Source organism: Saimiri boliviensis, chromosome 8, assembly GCF_048565385.1.
Source record: "Saimiri boliviensis isolate mSaiBol1 chromosome 8, mSaiBol1.pri, whole genome shotgun sequence".
In the NCBI taxonomy this organism is placed as follows: Eukaryota; Metazoa; Chordata; class Mammalia; order Primates; family Cebidae; genus Saimiri; species Saimiri boliviensis.
This window is the reverse complement of record NC_133456.1, coordinates 69,694,548-69,709,118: the sequence shown is the minus strand read 5'-3', so window position 1 is coordinate 69,709,118 and position 14,571 is coordinate 69,694,548. Positions and strand designations below refer to the sequence as shown.

The 14,571-nt window shown below is 46.8% G+C and overlaps 1 protein-coding gene and 1 non-coding gene across 6 annotated transcripts in view; one reads left to right on the top strand and one right to left on the bottom strand.

Annotated features, from left to right (window-relative positions):
- The window catches only part of FXR1 (FMR1 autosomal homolog 1), a 66,902-nt gene extending 66,392 nt beyond the window's left edge, over positions 1-510 (bottom strand). For all 5 annotated transcript variants that reach the window (XM_039478507.2, XM_039478508.2, XM_039478509.2 and 2 more), the window contains exon 1: positions 405-510. In XM_039478507.2, coding sequence (XP_039334441.1) covers positions 405-455 — 51 coding nt within the window. In that variant the 5' untranslated portion in view covers positions 456-510. The remainder of the gene's footprint in view (positions 1-404) is intronic.
- An 11,968-nt stretch (positions 511-12,478) lies between these two features.
- On the top strand, positions 12,479-12,595 carry LOC120367695 (U5 spliceosomal RNA). The gene has a single exon (XR_005582013.1). It is a non-coding gene; the product is annotated as a U5 spliceosomal RNA (small nuclear RNA).
- Positions 12,596-14,571: the final 1,976 nt, after the last annotated feature.

Genomic DNA, 14,571 nt, shown 5'->3' with positions numbered 1-14,571 from the left:
CGGGGCCGGCGGGGGGCCGGCGGGGGGCGGGCGGGGGGCGGGAGCGAACACACGGTCCCCCCGCCGCCTCCCCGCGCTCGGGCCTGCTCCGAGGAGCTCCCCGCCTCCCGCCGCCGCCGCGCTGCTTCCCACCGGCCCGCCACAAGCCGCGCGGGCCACAAGGAAGGTTCCCGGCCGGGGGAGCGCCAGGGCCGTCCGGCGTGCTGCTTCCAAACACAGCGGGGCCCCGGCCCCCGAGACCGTTAAACCGCGGGCGGAGGGGGGAGAAGCGAGGAATCCCGCGGCCTCGGGCTCGAGCCTGGCCGCCTTCCCGACCCCCGACCTCGCTCTCCGGGGCCAGCAGCCCTCCCGCCGACGCGCCCCGGCCCCCGGAGCACTCGGCAGAGCCGCGGCGGGGTCCGTACCTTGTAGAAAGCCCCGTTGGAGCCGCGCACCTCCACCGTCAGCTCCGCCATGTTGGAACCGCAAAGGCCGCCGGGAAGAGATTCTAGAAACTTTCCAACCAGAGGGGAGGCGGGGGGAGGGGCGCGGAGGCGGGAAGGGGAGGGCACGGCAGGGCGGGGCCTCGGCTCCCCGCCCCTCGCCCCGGGGTCTGCGCGTGCCGCCCGGACGCTCCCGGTGGGCTCCCGGCGCTCCCTGCACCGCCCGCCCGGGCGCCGCCCGCGGCCGCCGCCGCCGCCCCCGCCCCCGCCCCCGCCCCCGGCACAATCGCGACCTTTGTTGACCCGCCCGCGGGTCCCCGCCCCCCCCCGGGGCCGGTTCGCGCCGCCCCGGAATCCTCGGCCCGGGCTCGGGCGGGCGGCGTTCGCTCGCGCCCAGCGTCCGGACCTGAAACTTCGGGGAGGACCGGGTGCCGGGAACGGCGTTCTCACCCGCCTCGGCCGCGCCCCGAGTTCTGCCGCCCCGCCCGACCCCAATTCCCCAGCTCTGCACCCCCCGGACGGGCTGGCCCGGCCCTCGCCCCACCTGTTCCCGCTTCAGCTGGGCCGGGCGCGGGGGCTCAGCCCTGCCGTCCCAGCACTCAGAGGCCGAGGCGGCCGGATCGCGGGCTCAGGAGTTCGAGACCAGCCTGACCGACTTGGTGAAACCCCCGTCTCCACTGACGTGTAGCCGGGCGTGGGGACGCGCTACTCGGGAGACTGAGACTGGAGGATCGCTTGAACCGCGGAGGCGGAGGCTGCAGGGAGCCGAGGTCGCACCACTGCGCTCCAGCCTGGTGACCGAGCGAGACTCCGTCTCAAAAAAAAAAAAAATTCAAACTGTTTTCAAAACTGTGTTCACACCCTGGAGCAGAGTTTACATGAATTCGCCTTATTAAAAGCAGAGGGTTGTATGTGGTGGCTCATGCCTGTAATTTCAGCACTTTGGAAGACCGAGGTGGGCAGATCACCTGGGGTTGGGAGTTCGAGACCAGCCTGACCAACATGGAGAAATCCCGTTTCTACTAAAAATACAAAATTAGCGGGCCTGGTGGTGCATGCCTGTAATCCCAGCTACTTGGGAGGCTCAGGCAGGAGAATCGCTTGACCCCGCAGGCGGAGGTTGCAGTGAGCAGAGATAGCCCATTGCCCTCCAGCTTGGTCAACAAGAGCGAAACTCCGTCTCAAAAAAAAAAAAAAAAAAAAAAAAGATCAATGAGACAATAGAGCGGGAGACCACGTTTTCCTCTGCTAAGTGAATGTTAAGTTCCACAAATAGGATCAAAGCAGCACCATCTCCAGTTTTGTAAGCCTTATAACAAATACTTTGAGTATGGATTTTAACAAGTTGACACTGAAGCTTTTTTCCTACACAAAGCCTCTGGAAATAATACTGTAAGTGCTCCTTGTTATTACCATTTTCGCAGAAAAACTTTAAAGAAAGGATACTTTGCTAACATTCTATACTTCCCGTGAAATGCCCACTGACCTGGTCTTTCGGATTCTGGAAGAAAAAAAAAAAATGTATATAACATTTTATGAGCGTGTCTGCGTCTCTGAAGGTTCTGGAAGAAAATGAGGGCTGTGAAAGTGTTCATTCTTGTTATGTACAGGATATTCTCTTTATTGATTTAAGAGAGGGTCTCTGTCACACAGGATGGAGTGCATTGGCATGATTACGTTGCAGTCTGGACTTCCCAGGCTCAGGTGATCTCCCACCTCAGTCTCCCAAGTAGTGGGACTACAATATTTATCTACTTATTTATTTATGTTTTCGACAGAATCTCACCCTGTCATCCAGGCTGGAGTGCAATGGTGCGATCTTGGCTCACTGCAACCTCCACCTCCCGGTTTCAAGCGAGTCTCCTACCTCAGCCTACCCAGTAGCTGGAATTACAGGTGAGTGCCACCACGCCGGGCTCATTTTTTGTATTTTTAGTAGACACATGGTTTCACCATCTTGGCCAGGCTGATCTTGAACTCCTGACTTTGTGATCCACCTGCCTTGGCCTCCCAGAGTGCTGAGATTATAGGCATGAGCCACGGCGCCCAGCCTTTTTTTTTTTTTTGAGATGGAGTTTCGCTCTTGTTACCCAGGCTGGAGTGCAATGGCCCCACACAGAGTAGTCTAGTCACAGTCTGACAACAGAGGCATTGCTTAGCTGCTGCAGGCTCTGCCCAGCTGCTGACTACCTCGGTAGCAGCAGATGCCCTTCTGCCACTGAGCTGGACTGCCCTGGGTCCAGCTGTGCTTGCTGCAAAACTCTCAGTCCAGAGCATTACAAATTGCTTGTTTTGTGGGGGTGGCACCCGCGAGACCGATTGCCTGGCTCCCAGTCTCAGCCCCTTCCTTTCAGCTGAATGGGCGGCTCTGTCTCCCAGGCATTCCAGGCACCAGTTGAAACAGCCACCCAGATTTGTGTGTTTCTGTGCACCAACCTGTGGCACCAGCTGTACTAAAAACTTATGGTGTTTTTTGTCCCGGGAATCTCCTGGTCTGTGGGCAGTGCAAACTTGTTTGGAAATGCAGTGAGCACTCACCCTCTGTGTTGTTCTTGCTGGGAACTGCACTCTGGAGCTGTTCCTACTCGGCCATCTTGGATCCTCCCTCCTGAATTTTTTGCAATGAGCATGTTACCTGATCATCAGGAAAAAAAAAAAAAATCTTATTAACTGGGCACAGTGGCTCACACCTTTAATTCCAGCACTTTGGGAGGCCAAGGCAGGGGGATCACTAGAGGCCAGGAGTTTAAAACCAGGCTGGGCAACACAGTGAGGGCTCGTTTCTACAAAAAATGCAAAAATTAGTTGGGCATGATGGCATATACTTGTAGTCCCGGCTCCTTAGGAGACTGAGACAGGAGGATTGCTTAAGCCTGGAGGCTGAGGGTGCAGTGAGCTGTGTTTGCACCACTGCACTCCAGCCAGGGCAACAGAGCAACACATTGTCTAAAAAAAATGAAAAAAAAATCTTTTTTTTAGTACTATACCATGGAATATTCTGCAACCAGTAGCCATGAAATTATAGAAGACTATCTCCTGATATGAGAAGATGGGACTGTTGAAATGCAGTCACTGCAATCTCCGCCTCCCAGGTTCAAGTGATTCTCCTGCCTCAGCCTCCAGAGTAGCTGGGATTACAGGCCTGCACACCACCACGCCTGGCTAATTTTTGTACTTTTAGTGGAGACGGGGTTTCATCATGTTGTCCAGGCTAGTCTTGAACTCCTGAGCCCAGGTGATCTGCCCACCTTAACCTCCCAAAGTGCTGGTGTTGTAGGACTTTTTCTTAGCCCAGCTAAAGATGGGATCCTTGTCTGTCCCACAGCTGCAAAAATATAGGCTCACAGATGGATTGAAGGGTGAGTAAAACATGGTTTTATTGGATGAAAAGGAAGAAATAAAGGGAAGCAGGGATTCTCACCAGGTCAGAGTTCCTTTTAGATGCTGTTCAAATCCCAGGTTCAGGAGGGGCCAGTCTCCTCCCTGCTGCAAACATGAACTTCCTGAGGCTCCATCCCAGTGGGCAGACTGGCTGGAGTTTTTCTGAGGTCCCTCTCCCACCTGGATGTCTCAGTCCCCCATCTAAAGAAGTACATCTGCCGGGCACAGTGGCTCATGCCTGTAATCCTAGTACTTTGGGAGGCTGAGGCAGGTGGATTGACTGAGCTCAAGAGTTCGAGACGAGGGTGGGCAACATGGTGAAACCCTGTCTCTACTAAAATACAAAAAATTAGAAGGGCATAGCAGTGTGTGTCCGTAATCCCAGCTACTCAGGAGGCTGAGGCAGGAGAATCACCTGAACCTGGGAGGCGGAGGTTGCAGTGAGCTGAGATTGTGTCACTGCACCCCAGCCTGGGTGACAGAGCAAGACTCCGGCTCTCTATAAAAAACAAACAAAACAACAAACAAACAAAAAACAGAAGTACATCTAACTGCACTTAGATTAAGGATAAGGACAAAGACCAATCTTAACTGCTTCCTGCTGACAGGGGCTCTTTTTTGGGGGAAACAGCAGTCCGCGCTCCCTCAGAGGCCTGTGCTCAGGCTCCAGCTGCATGACTAGTTGGAGTTTGATATCCTGAAGGCAAGAGCAGACAAATCAGGTTAGTAGAAAACATTATCAAACGAAACGAGGGGAGGGGTAAAGACAGCTCAAAACTCCTGGGCCTTTTACCAGTTTGCGCAGGGAGAGGGAAGCCAAAAGCCCGACTGGAAAAAAACTTGACCCTTTTGCCGGCACGTTGGGCTTCGGGGTCCCTTCCCTGAGTCCAGTCCTAAGACAACCAGTTTAAGGGTTGGGAAATTAACTCTTTTCAGGTTGGAGGATGCATCTGAGGGGAGCATAGTACAAAAACACAACTACCTATTAGTGAAGAGAGAACAGAGGAGGAGGAAGGACAAAGGAGGTGTTTTTAAAGGAGTGCCAGAGGTTCAGTGTGCATTCAGCAGAGGTATACACTGAAGATGAATGGCTTCCCACACAGGAAGAGGAGAGCTGGCTTCCCTGGTTCCCTCCTCTTCCTAACAGGTGCCCAGGGTGTGTGAGGGAGAGGGGGAGAGCATCTTGTTTTCGTCTTCTGTCCTTTCATCCCCGAGCCCCTGTGACCTTGTCAGGTGCAACCATGGGTGTCAAAGCGACTTACAGCCAAAAAGCAGTGGGGGTCTGTTGGCAGAGTCGTCCACTCTTACCCGCATGTACCCTATCTCCCCTGCTGTCGGTAGCCTTGGTGTTGCCTTGACCCAATTTATGCCCTGGATACTAACATGGCCTTTATCCATAAAATAGGAAACTTGGGCTTGGCTTAATCAGCAGGAATCGGTAACATTCACCTGCACTGTGCCTTTTACCCTCTGCTGTTGTCTGCCTCTGGGTCCCTGAGGTCCAGTTTTCTCTCCCAGGGCTTTGACTTAAAGCTTGAAATTGAATCTGGGACAAAAATGTGTCTCAGGGGGTCGCATAGACTCCTAATCATAAGTTTCACCCTAGCAGGTGACATTATGGCATTGAGTCCTCCTCCAACAAAGGAGAGAAAAGGATGTCTTGTGACACACCCAGATAACTGGTAGCTATAGTTTTGCTTGTTAGGATTTGGGTGCAGGTGCCTGGCTTTTGTTAGCTTCCTTGGTTTTACCTTCCCAAAAGGGAAACCCCCAAGTGATGGGCATCCTATTCATCCCCATCACCTGGCAGGATTTGCAGGGTAATTGCTCAGAACTAGAATATTGATCCGGATTTCTACATTACCCATCCCTCTTGTTCTTTCTGAGTTGCAGCTGGAGATTGCTGGTTGGTTCACAGGAGCATGCAGGGTTAGTCTAACACGCAGGCGAAAACTTACAAGCAACCAACAAGTTTAGAATTTGGTGACAAACATACGATCAGTTTTGGAACACAATTCTCTATCTCCAGTCCTCATTTTTTAAAAAAACATTACAATGGGACTGAGTGGTTTGCAGAATAGACTTTAGACTTATACTTGGCCTGATTTATTTGCATGAAGTGCAACAAGAATAACTATTTCTACATAGGCCTTTTGGATTGGCTTTACTGGCACTCTGTTCCCCAAGGGATCTCAGATAAGACCTTTTAAAGCTGAGCCCAACCATGAGTTCTTATTCTCAAACACTTGTGAGTTGGGTGATTCTCTCCTCTTAAGGTCCCAAGATAAACTTGGAGCTTCTAGATCTGTTAGAAAGTGACATTCTTTACTGACCACAGCTCGGGAATCCTGTACAGGGACTGTATAGGCAAGGGTATGAGGCCAGTTTCCCCACTCGGCTTTTATTGGCTCTGCAAGTCAAGATTGACTCCTTAAAGGGAAGCATCCCCTTCCGGTAAATAGCCAGTTTCTCCAATTGTGTCCTGTTGCAAAAGAAAATGGGTTCTTACTGCACTGATGCAAATAACTATATTGCCATATGCATACTCACAGATAATTTCCAAATTTTAGAGGAACCAGGGAGAGAGAAACAAACATGCTCAGGCCGGGCGCGGTGGCTCAAGCCTGTAATCCCAGTACTTTGGGAGGCCGAGGCGGGTGGATCACGAGGTCGAGAGATCAAGACCATCCTGGTCAACATGGTGAAACCCCGTCTCTACTAAAAATACAAAAAAAAAACTAGCTGGGCGTGGTGGTGCGTGCCTGTAATCCCAGCTACTCAGGAGGCTGAGGCAGGAGAATTGCCTGAACCCAGGAGGTGGAGGTTGCGGTGAGCCGAGATCGCGCCATTGTACTCCAGCCTGGGTAACAAGAGCGAAACTCCGTCTCAAAAAAAAAGAAACAAACACGCTCCAAATTTTGTTCATAGGAGCATAACTTACTCAATTATTAAAGGCCTTAAAGAGTTCAAAATACATTTCCTTGACTCTGAAAAACAAAACAAGGATCAGTAATATTCCAAGCAAATGTCAAAAGGTTGCTTCAGCTGAGTTCAGTCCATTTAGTTAACTCTTGTTTTGCTTGATATTCATGAGCGTTTCAGCTTTATGAGTTTTGTACATTTTCCTTTATTCTAATGTTACAGTCTCTAAAGTTATCAGAAGCCTGTATTTGACAGCACCTGTTAAAGTTCTGTAGCTCATTATAAGCCATCTTTGAAAAGCATTAAAGCAAGACAACAATTGTCTGTGAATAGCAAAATGTCCAGGGTAGTTACAGTTAGAAACATAATTGACAAAGATGTTTGGATATCTCCCTGGTTTACAATAACTTAACATAAAAACTTCAAGTATGATTGATAGTATAAACTCAGACATTAGAATTTTAGAAATTCCATACAATCGGGAACGCGTATTAGCATTATTCACCAAGATATAAACCTAAAGAAGGTTGAGCATGATTTTGGCAATCCAATGTACCTAAACTTGTCACATCATCTTGTTTACCTCTCTTTTCTGGACACTTCAAGGGCCCTCTGAAGTATTCAAAAAGCCAGGTGGCAGGAAATACAATTTTGAAACTGAAGGTTGATTTTGAGAAGGCTATTAGATGTTCGAGGTTTAAAACACTTGATATTATGAAATAGAATTTCAGATTACTGGGCTGGGCATGGTGACTCAGGCCTGTAATCCCAGCATTTGGGGAGGCCAAGGTGGGTGGATCATCTCAGGCCAGGAGTTTGAGGCCATCCTGGCCAACACAGTGAACTACTGTCTCTACTAAAAATACAAAGATTAGCCAGGCATGGTGGCATGTGCCTGTAGTCTGTGCTCCTCAGGAGGCTGAGGCAGGAGAATCACTTGAGCTGGGGAGGCGGAGGCTGCATTGAGCTGATATTGCGCCACTGCGCTCCAGCCTGGGTGACAGAGCGAGACTCTCTAAAAAAAAAAAAAAAATTCCAGATTACCGTAAGTTATTTATTTTTGCCAAAATGATGACATGGAAATTTTAAAGAAGCAAAAATCTTTTATAACCCTTTACAGATTTTGCCAGAGAGCAGATTAGAACCTTAGAAAAACCCCATTGTGCTTTTTTGTTGTTGTTGAGATAAAGTCTCACTTTGTCACCCAGGCTGGAGTGCAGTGTTGCTAATCTTGGCTCACTGCAACCTCCTCCTCCTGGGTTCAGGCAATTCTCCTGTCTCAGCCTCCCTAGTAGCTGGGATTACAGGTGCTTGCCACCATGCCTGCCTAATTTTTGTATTTTGGTAGAGACAGAGTTTCACCATGTTGGCCAGGCTGGTCTCAAGACTCTGACATCAAGCCATCCACCCGCTTCAGCCTCTCAAAGTGCTGGGATTACAGGTGTGAGCCACTGCACCTGGCCTTTGTTATGCTTTTATTTAAATGCTCAATTTATTAAAAAAAAAAAAAAAAAAAAAAAAAAAAAAAAACTATGTAATACCCTTTTTAAAAATTTAGTCAATACGTTCCCACAGAGAACTTCTTCTGCAACATTAATTTCCGCAATTCTTCCACCATTTCTTTGACCTTCAGCTGTTTCCAAAATTAACACAAAACTAGCATTTAGTGCTAGGCAAAAGTTTACATTTTCCACGCCTTTTTTTTTTTTTGAGCTGGAGTCTTGTTTTGTCTCTTAGGCTGGAGTGCAGTGGTGCAGTCTCAGCTCCCTGCAACCTCTGGCTCCCAGGTTCCAGCAATTCTCCCCGCTCAGCCTCCCAAGTGGCTGGGGGGGTGGGGATTACAGGTGCACACCACCACACCTGGCTAATTTTCAGAGGTTTTGAGACCCCATCTTACTCACCACTTCTGGAGCCCCCCAGTTGGGTGCCCAAAAAGGTTGCAGGACTTTTCTTTAGTTCAGCTAAAGATGGGGTCCTTGTGCGTCCCACAGCCACGAGAGTTTAGGCTCACAGGCAGTTTGAAGGGTGAGTAAAGCAGGGTTTTATTGGGTGAAAAGAAAGAAAAGGGAGAAACAGGGACTCTCGCTGGGACAGAGTCCCTGCTGGAATGCTTTCCACCCACAGCTTGAATCTCAGGTTCCACACAAGAAGAGGAGGGGCCAGGCTCCACCTTTTTGTTCCTCAGGACCCAAGGTCTTCTAGCACAAACCCCACCCCTTAAATTTCCAGTCCACCAGCGCCAGCCCAGAGACCTCATTCTCATCAAAAGTTGGGAAGGACCTTATCTAGCACTACTAACAATTGAAACGGTGGTGAGGACCGCTGAGAAAGGATGGACTCATCATACCGAGTCAAAAAGGCGTTGCTCTCTCCAGAATCATGGACGGCTCTTCCAGGACCCCAACCAAAGATTGCTGCAAATATCATGAGCTTCCCGAGGCTCCACCTCAGTGGGCAGGCTGGTTGGAGTTTTTCCAGGGACCCCCTTCAACCAGTCTGTCTCATTGGGATTACAGGCATGAGCCACCGCGCCTACCTGGGACAAATTGTTAATGAAAAAGAATATTTGGAGAACTAAATTATTCTAGGGCTGGGCCAGAGAAAATATTAAATGAGCCATAAACATCTTCCAGATGCTTACAGAGGCCTATAGGAAACAAGGAAGTACTCAGCAAATTAAAGGATGGAAGCACATCCAAGATCACAGGACCCAACCTGAAAGAGCTCTCAATGGCCAAAGTTGGGTAATCTGAGCAAAAAAATAAAGTCAGGTGGCTCAGTGGCTCCTGCCCGTAATCCCAGCACTTTGGGAGGCCAAGGCAGGAGGATCACCTAAGGTCGGGAGTTCGAGACCAGACTGACCAACATGGAGAAACCCCGTCTCTACTAAAAATATAAAATTAGGCCGGGCGCGGTGGCTCAAGCCTGTAATCCCAGCACTTTGGGAGGCCGAGGCGGGTGGATCACGAGGTCAAGAGATCGAGACCATCCTGGTCAACATGGTGAAACTCCGTCTCTACTAAAAACACAAAAAATTAGCTGGGCATGGTGGCGCGTGCCTGTAATCCCAGCTACTCAGGAGCCTGAGGCAGGAGAATTGCCTGAACCCAGGAGGCGGAGGTTGCAGTGAGCCGAGATCGCGCCATTGTACTCCAGCCTGGGTAACAAGAGCGAAACTCCGTCTCAAAAAAAAAAAAAAAAAAAAAAAAAAAAATATATATATATATATATATATATAAAATTAGCTGGGCATGGTGGCTCAGGGCTTTTGTTCCAGCTACTCAGAAAGCTGAGGCAGGAGAATCACCTGAACCCGGGAGACAGAGGTTATGGTGAGCTGAGATCATGCCATTGCACTCCAGCCTGAGCAACACGCGAGAGAAACACCATCTCAAAAAAAAAAAAAAAAAAAAAAAAAAAAAACAAGATAAAATAAAATTAAATAAATCATGAAAAAAATTTCAAAAATTAGCTGGGTGTGGAGGCTGAGGTGGGAGGATCTCTTGAGCCAGGGAGGTGCAGTTTGCAGTAAGCCAAGATGGCACTACTGCACTCCAGCGTGCACAGCAGACAAAAATAGCAGACAAGACCCTGAGACAAAAATAAAATAAGCCTGGGTGCAGTGCTTACTCCTATAATCCCAGCACTTTGGGAAACCAAGGTGGCTGGATCATGTAAGGTCATGAGTTTGAGACCAGCCTGGCCGACACGGTGAAACCCCGTCTCTATTAAAAATACAAAAATTAATTGGGTGTGGTAGCACGTGCGTGCAATCCCAGCTACTCGGGAGGCTGAGGCAGGAGAATTGCCTGAACCTGGAAGGCGGAGGTTGCGGTGAGCCGAGATCGCGCCATTGCACTCCAGCCTGGGTAACAAGAGCGAAACTCTGTCTCAAAAAAAAAAAAAAAAAGCATCCAGACTGATATAAATGAGTAAAAAAAATATATAAATGGAAATAAAGGGACAAACTTTTCTTACTGAAGCATTCCAAATGATATAGGCAGATGACCTCCCTGCCTGAAGATGCAGCTTATTCACTCTTTCCCCTCTTCACTTCCTCTCACCTTGAGTGTGGGTTGAACTTACTGTTGTGCAAAGAATAAAGTATGAATAAGAAACAATTGGGCCAGGTGTGGTGGCTCACGCATGTAATCCCAGCACTTTGGGAGGCCGAGGCGGGCAGATCACCTGAGGTCAGGAGTTTGAGACCAGCCTGACCAACAAGGAGAAACCCGTCTCCACTAAAAATACAAAATTAGCCAGGTGTGCTGGTGCATGCCAATAATTCCAACTACTTGGGAGGCTGAGACAGGAGAACTGCTTGAACCCAGGAGGCGGAGGTTGTGGTGAGCCGAGATTGTGCCATTGCACTCCAGCCTGGGCAACAGAGCAAAACTCTGTCTCAAAAAAAATAAAAAATAAAAAATAAAGCAAGTGTTATCTAATTATTTAATAACAATAACCTTAAGAAAGAACTGAAAGCAAAGAATTCTAAAATTAAGGAAGCCCATAATTTTCCATGCAAATTCTGCAATATATTCTGGGTAATATGGAGGCAAGCAAGTTTTTAGGAGGCTGATCACAGCCCCCAGATTATGAGTTTGTGATAATATATTTTCAGTCTTCATTCCCGAAGAAGTTGAGAACTTTCCTGAGGTTACCTGCCTAGGCAAGTCAGGTGAACAGCTATGTTGTGATAGTCTCTAAATTTTGTTTTGTTTTGTTTTTGTTTTCGCCTTTTTTTTTTTTTTTTTTAATTTGAAATAGGGTCTCTGTCACCCAGGTTTAAGTGTAGTGGCTCCATCAAGGCTCACTGCAGCCTGGAGCTCCTGGTCTCCAGCCATCCTCCCACCTCAGCCTCTCAAGTTTTGATAAAACCTTATGTTTCCTCACAGGAGCTTCTGGTCTTCTCAGAGTCACAGCTTGCTTTATTCTACCTTCATTTATTTTTTTATTTTTGAGACTGAGTCTTGCTTTGTTGTCCAGGAGGGAGTGTGGTGGCATGATCTTGGCTTATGGCAACCTCTACCTCCTGGGCTCAAGCAGTTCTCCTGCCTCAGCCTCCTGAGTAGCTGCGCCACCATGGCCAGCTAATTTTTGCATTTTTAGTAGAGATGGAGTTTCACCATATTGGTCAGGCTGGTCTTGAACTCCTTACCTCATGATCCACCCGCCTCAGCCTCCCAAAGTGCTGGGATTACAGGTGTGAGCCACCACACCCAGCTATTCTACCTTTAATGGACTCCCATTGTCCTTAGAGTAATAACACTTTTTTTTTTTCCTTTCTCTCTTTTTTTAGAGTGGGTCTTACTCTGTTGCTTAGGCTAAATACAAACTCCTGGGCTCAAGTGATTCTCCCATCTCAGCCACGCAAATAGCTGAAACAACAGATAATAAAATATAAAACCCTTAGTTGTTTGTCAGGGATTTCTAGGCCAAGCTCACCTCTTGCCATAGCTCCCTATTTTCTATGCTCCAGTCATCTTGATCCTTGGGGGCCTTCAAATTCTGACTAGAATGCTATTCTCTTATTACTGTCTCCATTCCACCTGTTATATCTGAAATCATCTCTCTCATGTTTCTACGTAATGGCGCTTCCTCAAAGAGGTGAATTGGCTAAACTAAGGTAACCACAATAGACTGAAGCCTGTAGAGGTCAGTGCTCTTGCCTTCTGGTCAAAAATGTTTCAATACCAACTTGAGCAACATGGCAAGACCCCATCTCTACAAAAAAATTTCTTTAAAAATTAGGTATGCTCTGGTTTCTCTTCATAACGAATAAATCTTTCGCCTTTTACTAAAGATGTACATGGAGAGGAACATTTATGAGTTTATAACTGAATTTTTTGATGTCCTGCTTAGGCAGGGCTCATTAAAAAAAAAAAAAAGAAGAGAAAATTAAGTGTGGCGGCATGTACCTGTCATCACAGCTACGCAGGAGGCTGAGGCAGGAGGATCACCTGAGCCCAGGAGTTCAAGGTTACAGTGAGCTGTGATCATGCCACTGCACTTACACCCAGACAACAGAGCAAGACCGTAAGCCCTGCCTCTAAAATACATAAATAAAATTAAAAACATGTTTTAACAGGTCTCTTTCTTATTAAATTATATTATGAATGGAATTACAAATAAATGATTGGGGTTGGAGAGGAGCAGTATTCTATCACCCTAACAAACTATTTTCATTTAAGTTCTTATTCTTATCTATTTGCACTTACAAATTTTACGAAGTTATAATCATAGTGCTGATCAACTTTTTCTTTCAAAACCCAGTACACACCAGAGGATCAACTTATATTCTGCTTTATTTTTTGTTCATGTATTGTTAAGCATTTTCCATGTTATTACATAAGTTAGATATCTATTTATGGTTTTTAATTTTTAATTTTTTTGGAGAATGGGGGAATCACTATATTGCCTAGGCAAGTCTTAAACTCCTAGGCTCAAACTATCCTCCTACCTTTTCCTCTGTAAGTGCTGGGATTACAGGCATGAGCCACTGCGCCTGGTCTATTTATTTTTATCATTTGTATTTGTGTATTCATCTATATTTACTTAGAACTTATAATGAATGAAGTACCAGGCAAGATAGTGTCATGCAAAAACATAAATCTTTGTATCTTTGCTCTAGGGGAGTTTATAGCTAGTCTATGTTAATTGGTTACTTTGCCTTCCATCCTTTTTTTTTTTTTTTTTTGAGACTGAGTCTTGCTCTGTTGCCAGGCTGGAGTGCAGTAGTACACTCTCCACTCACTGCAGCCTCTGCCTTCTGGGTTCAAGTGATTCTCCTGCCTCAGCCTCATGCGTAGCTGGGATTACAGGGGCCCACCACCACACCAAGCTAATTTTTGTATTTTTAGTAGAGATGGGGTTTCACCATGTTGACCAGGCTGGTCTGGAACTCCCAACCTCAGGTGATCCTCACCCTTACCCCTGCCTCACCTGCCAAAGGACTAGGATTATAGGCGTGAGCCACCATGCTCGTCGGACACATACATTTTTAAAGGTGATTTACAAACTAAAAAAAAAAAAAAAATCAGCATTTTTCAACTTTACCACAGAATTATTTTCTGTTTGGACATGAATTGCCTTTGCTAATTTCTATTACATTATTTCTATGAGGCATTTTGAAAAATAACCACAGATGATATGTATTTTGTAGTACTTGCTTAATGTATTTGGGATAAGAAGTAAAACTACTTAGAAACACAGGTGAAAAAAAAAAACAAATAAAAAATAATAAAAACTAAAAAAGAGAGAGAAAAAAGGAAACACAGGTGAAATTTAATAGTGTTTTCTTCAATTTCCAATATAAAGAAAATTTCAAAGCCAAAACAATGGGCAATAAATAACTTCCAAAAATTTTACTGTTCTGGCCAGGCGCAGTGGCTCACACCTGTAATCCTAGCACTTTGGGAGGCCGAGGTGGGTGGATCACCTGAGGTCAGGAGTTCAAGACCAGCCTGGCCATCTTGGTGAAAGCTCATCTTTAAAAAAAAGAAAAATAAAATTTTACTGTTCAGTACTTCCAAGAGTTAATAAGACAGGGGAGGGAATTGGTTTTATAAAATATATTTTCAAACAGGCCATATCATTTCATAATGATATGAAATGTGCATCAAAGGAGATTATTCTGAAACTCTATAAAGCATGGCAGTACCACCGTTCTGGTAGATTATAAAAAGAGGAATTGGCTGAAGCTCGTTAATCTGCATGTGAATTTGATTAAAATTGTTTTGCTTTAAATATATACATGGGTATGTTGAGAGGAAGATACTTCTATTTAAAAAACATTAAATCAAGTAGGTGCAGTCGGGTAAAAATGGGAAAGAAGTCATCTCATCCA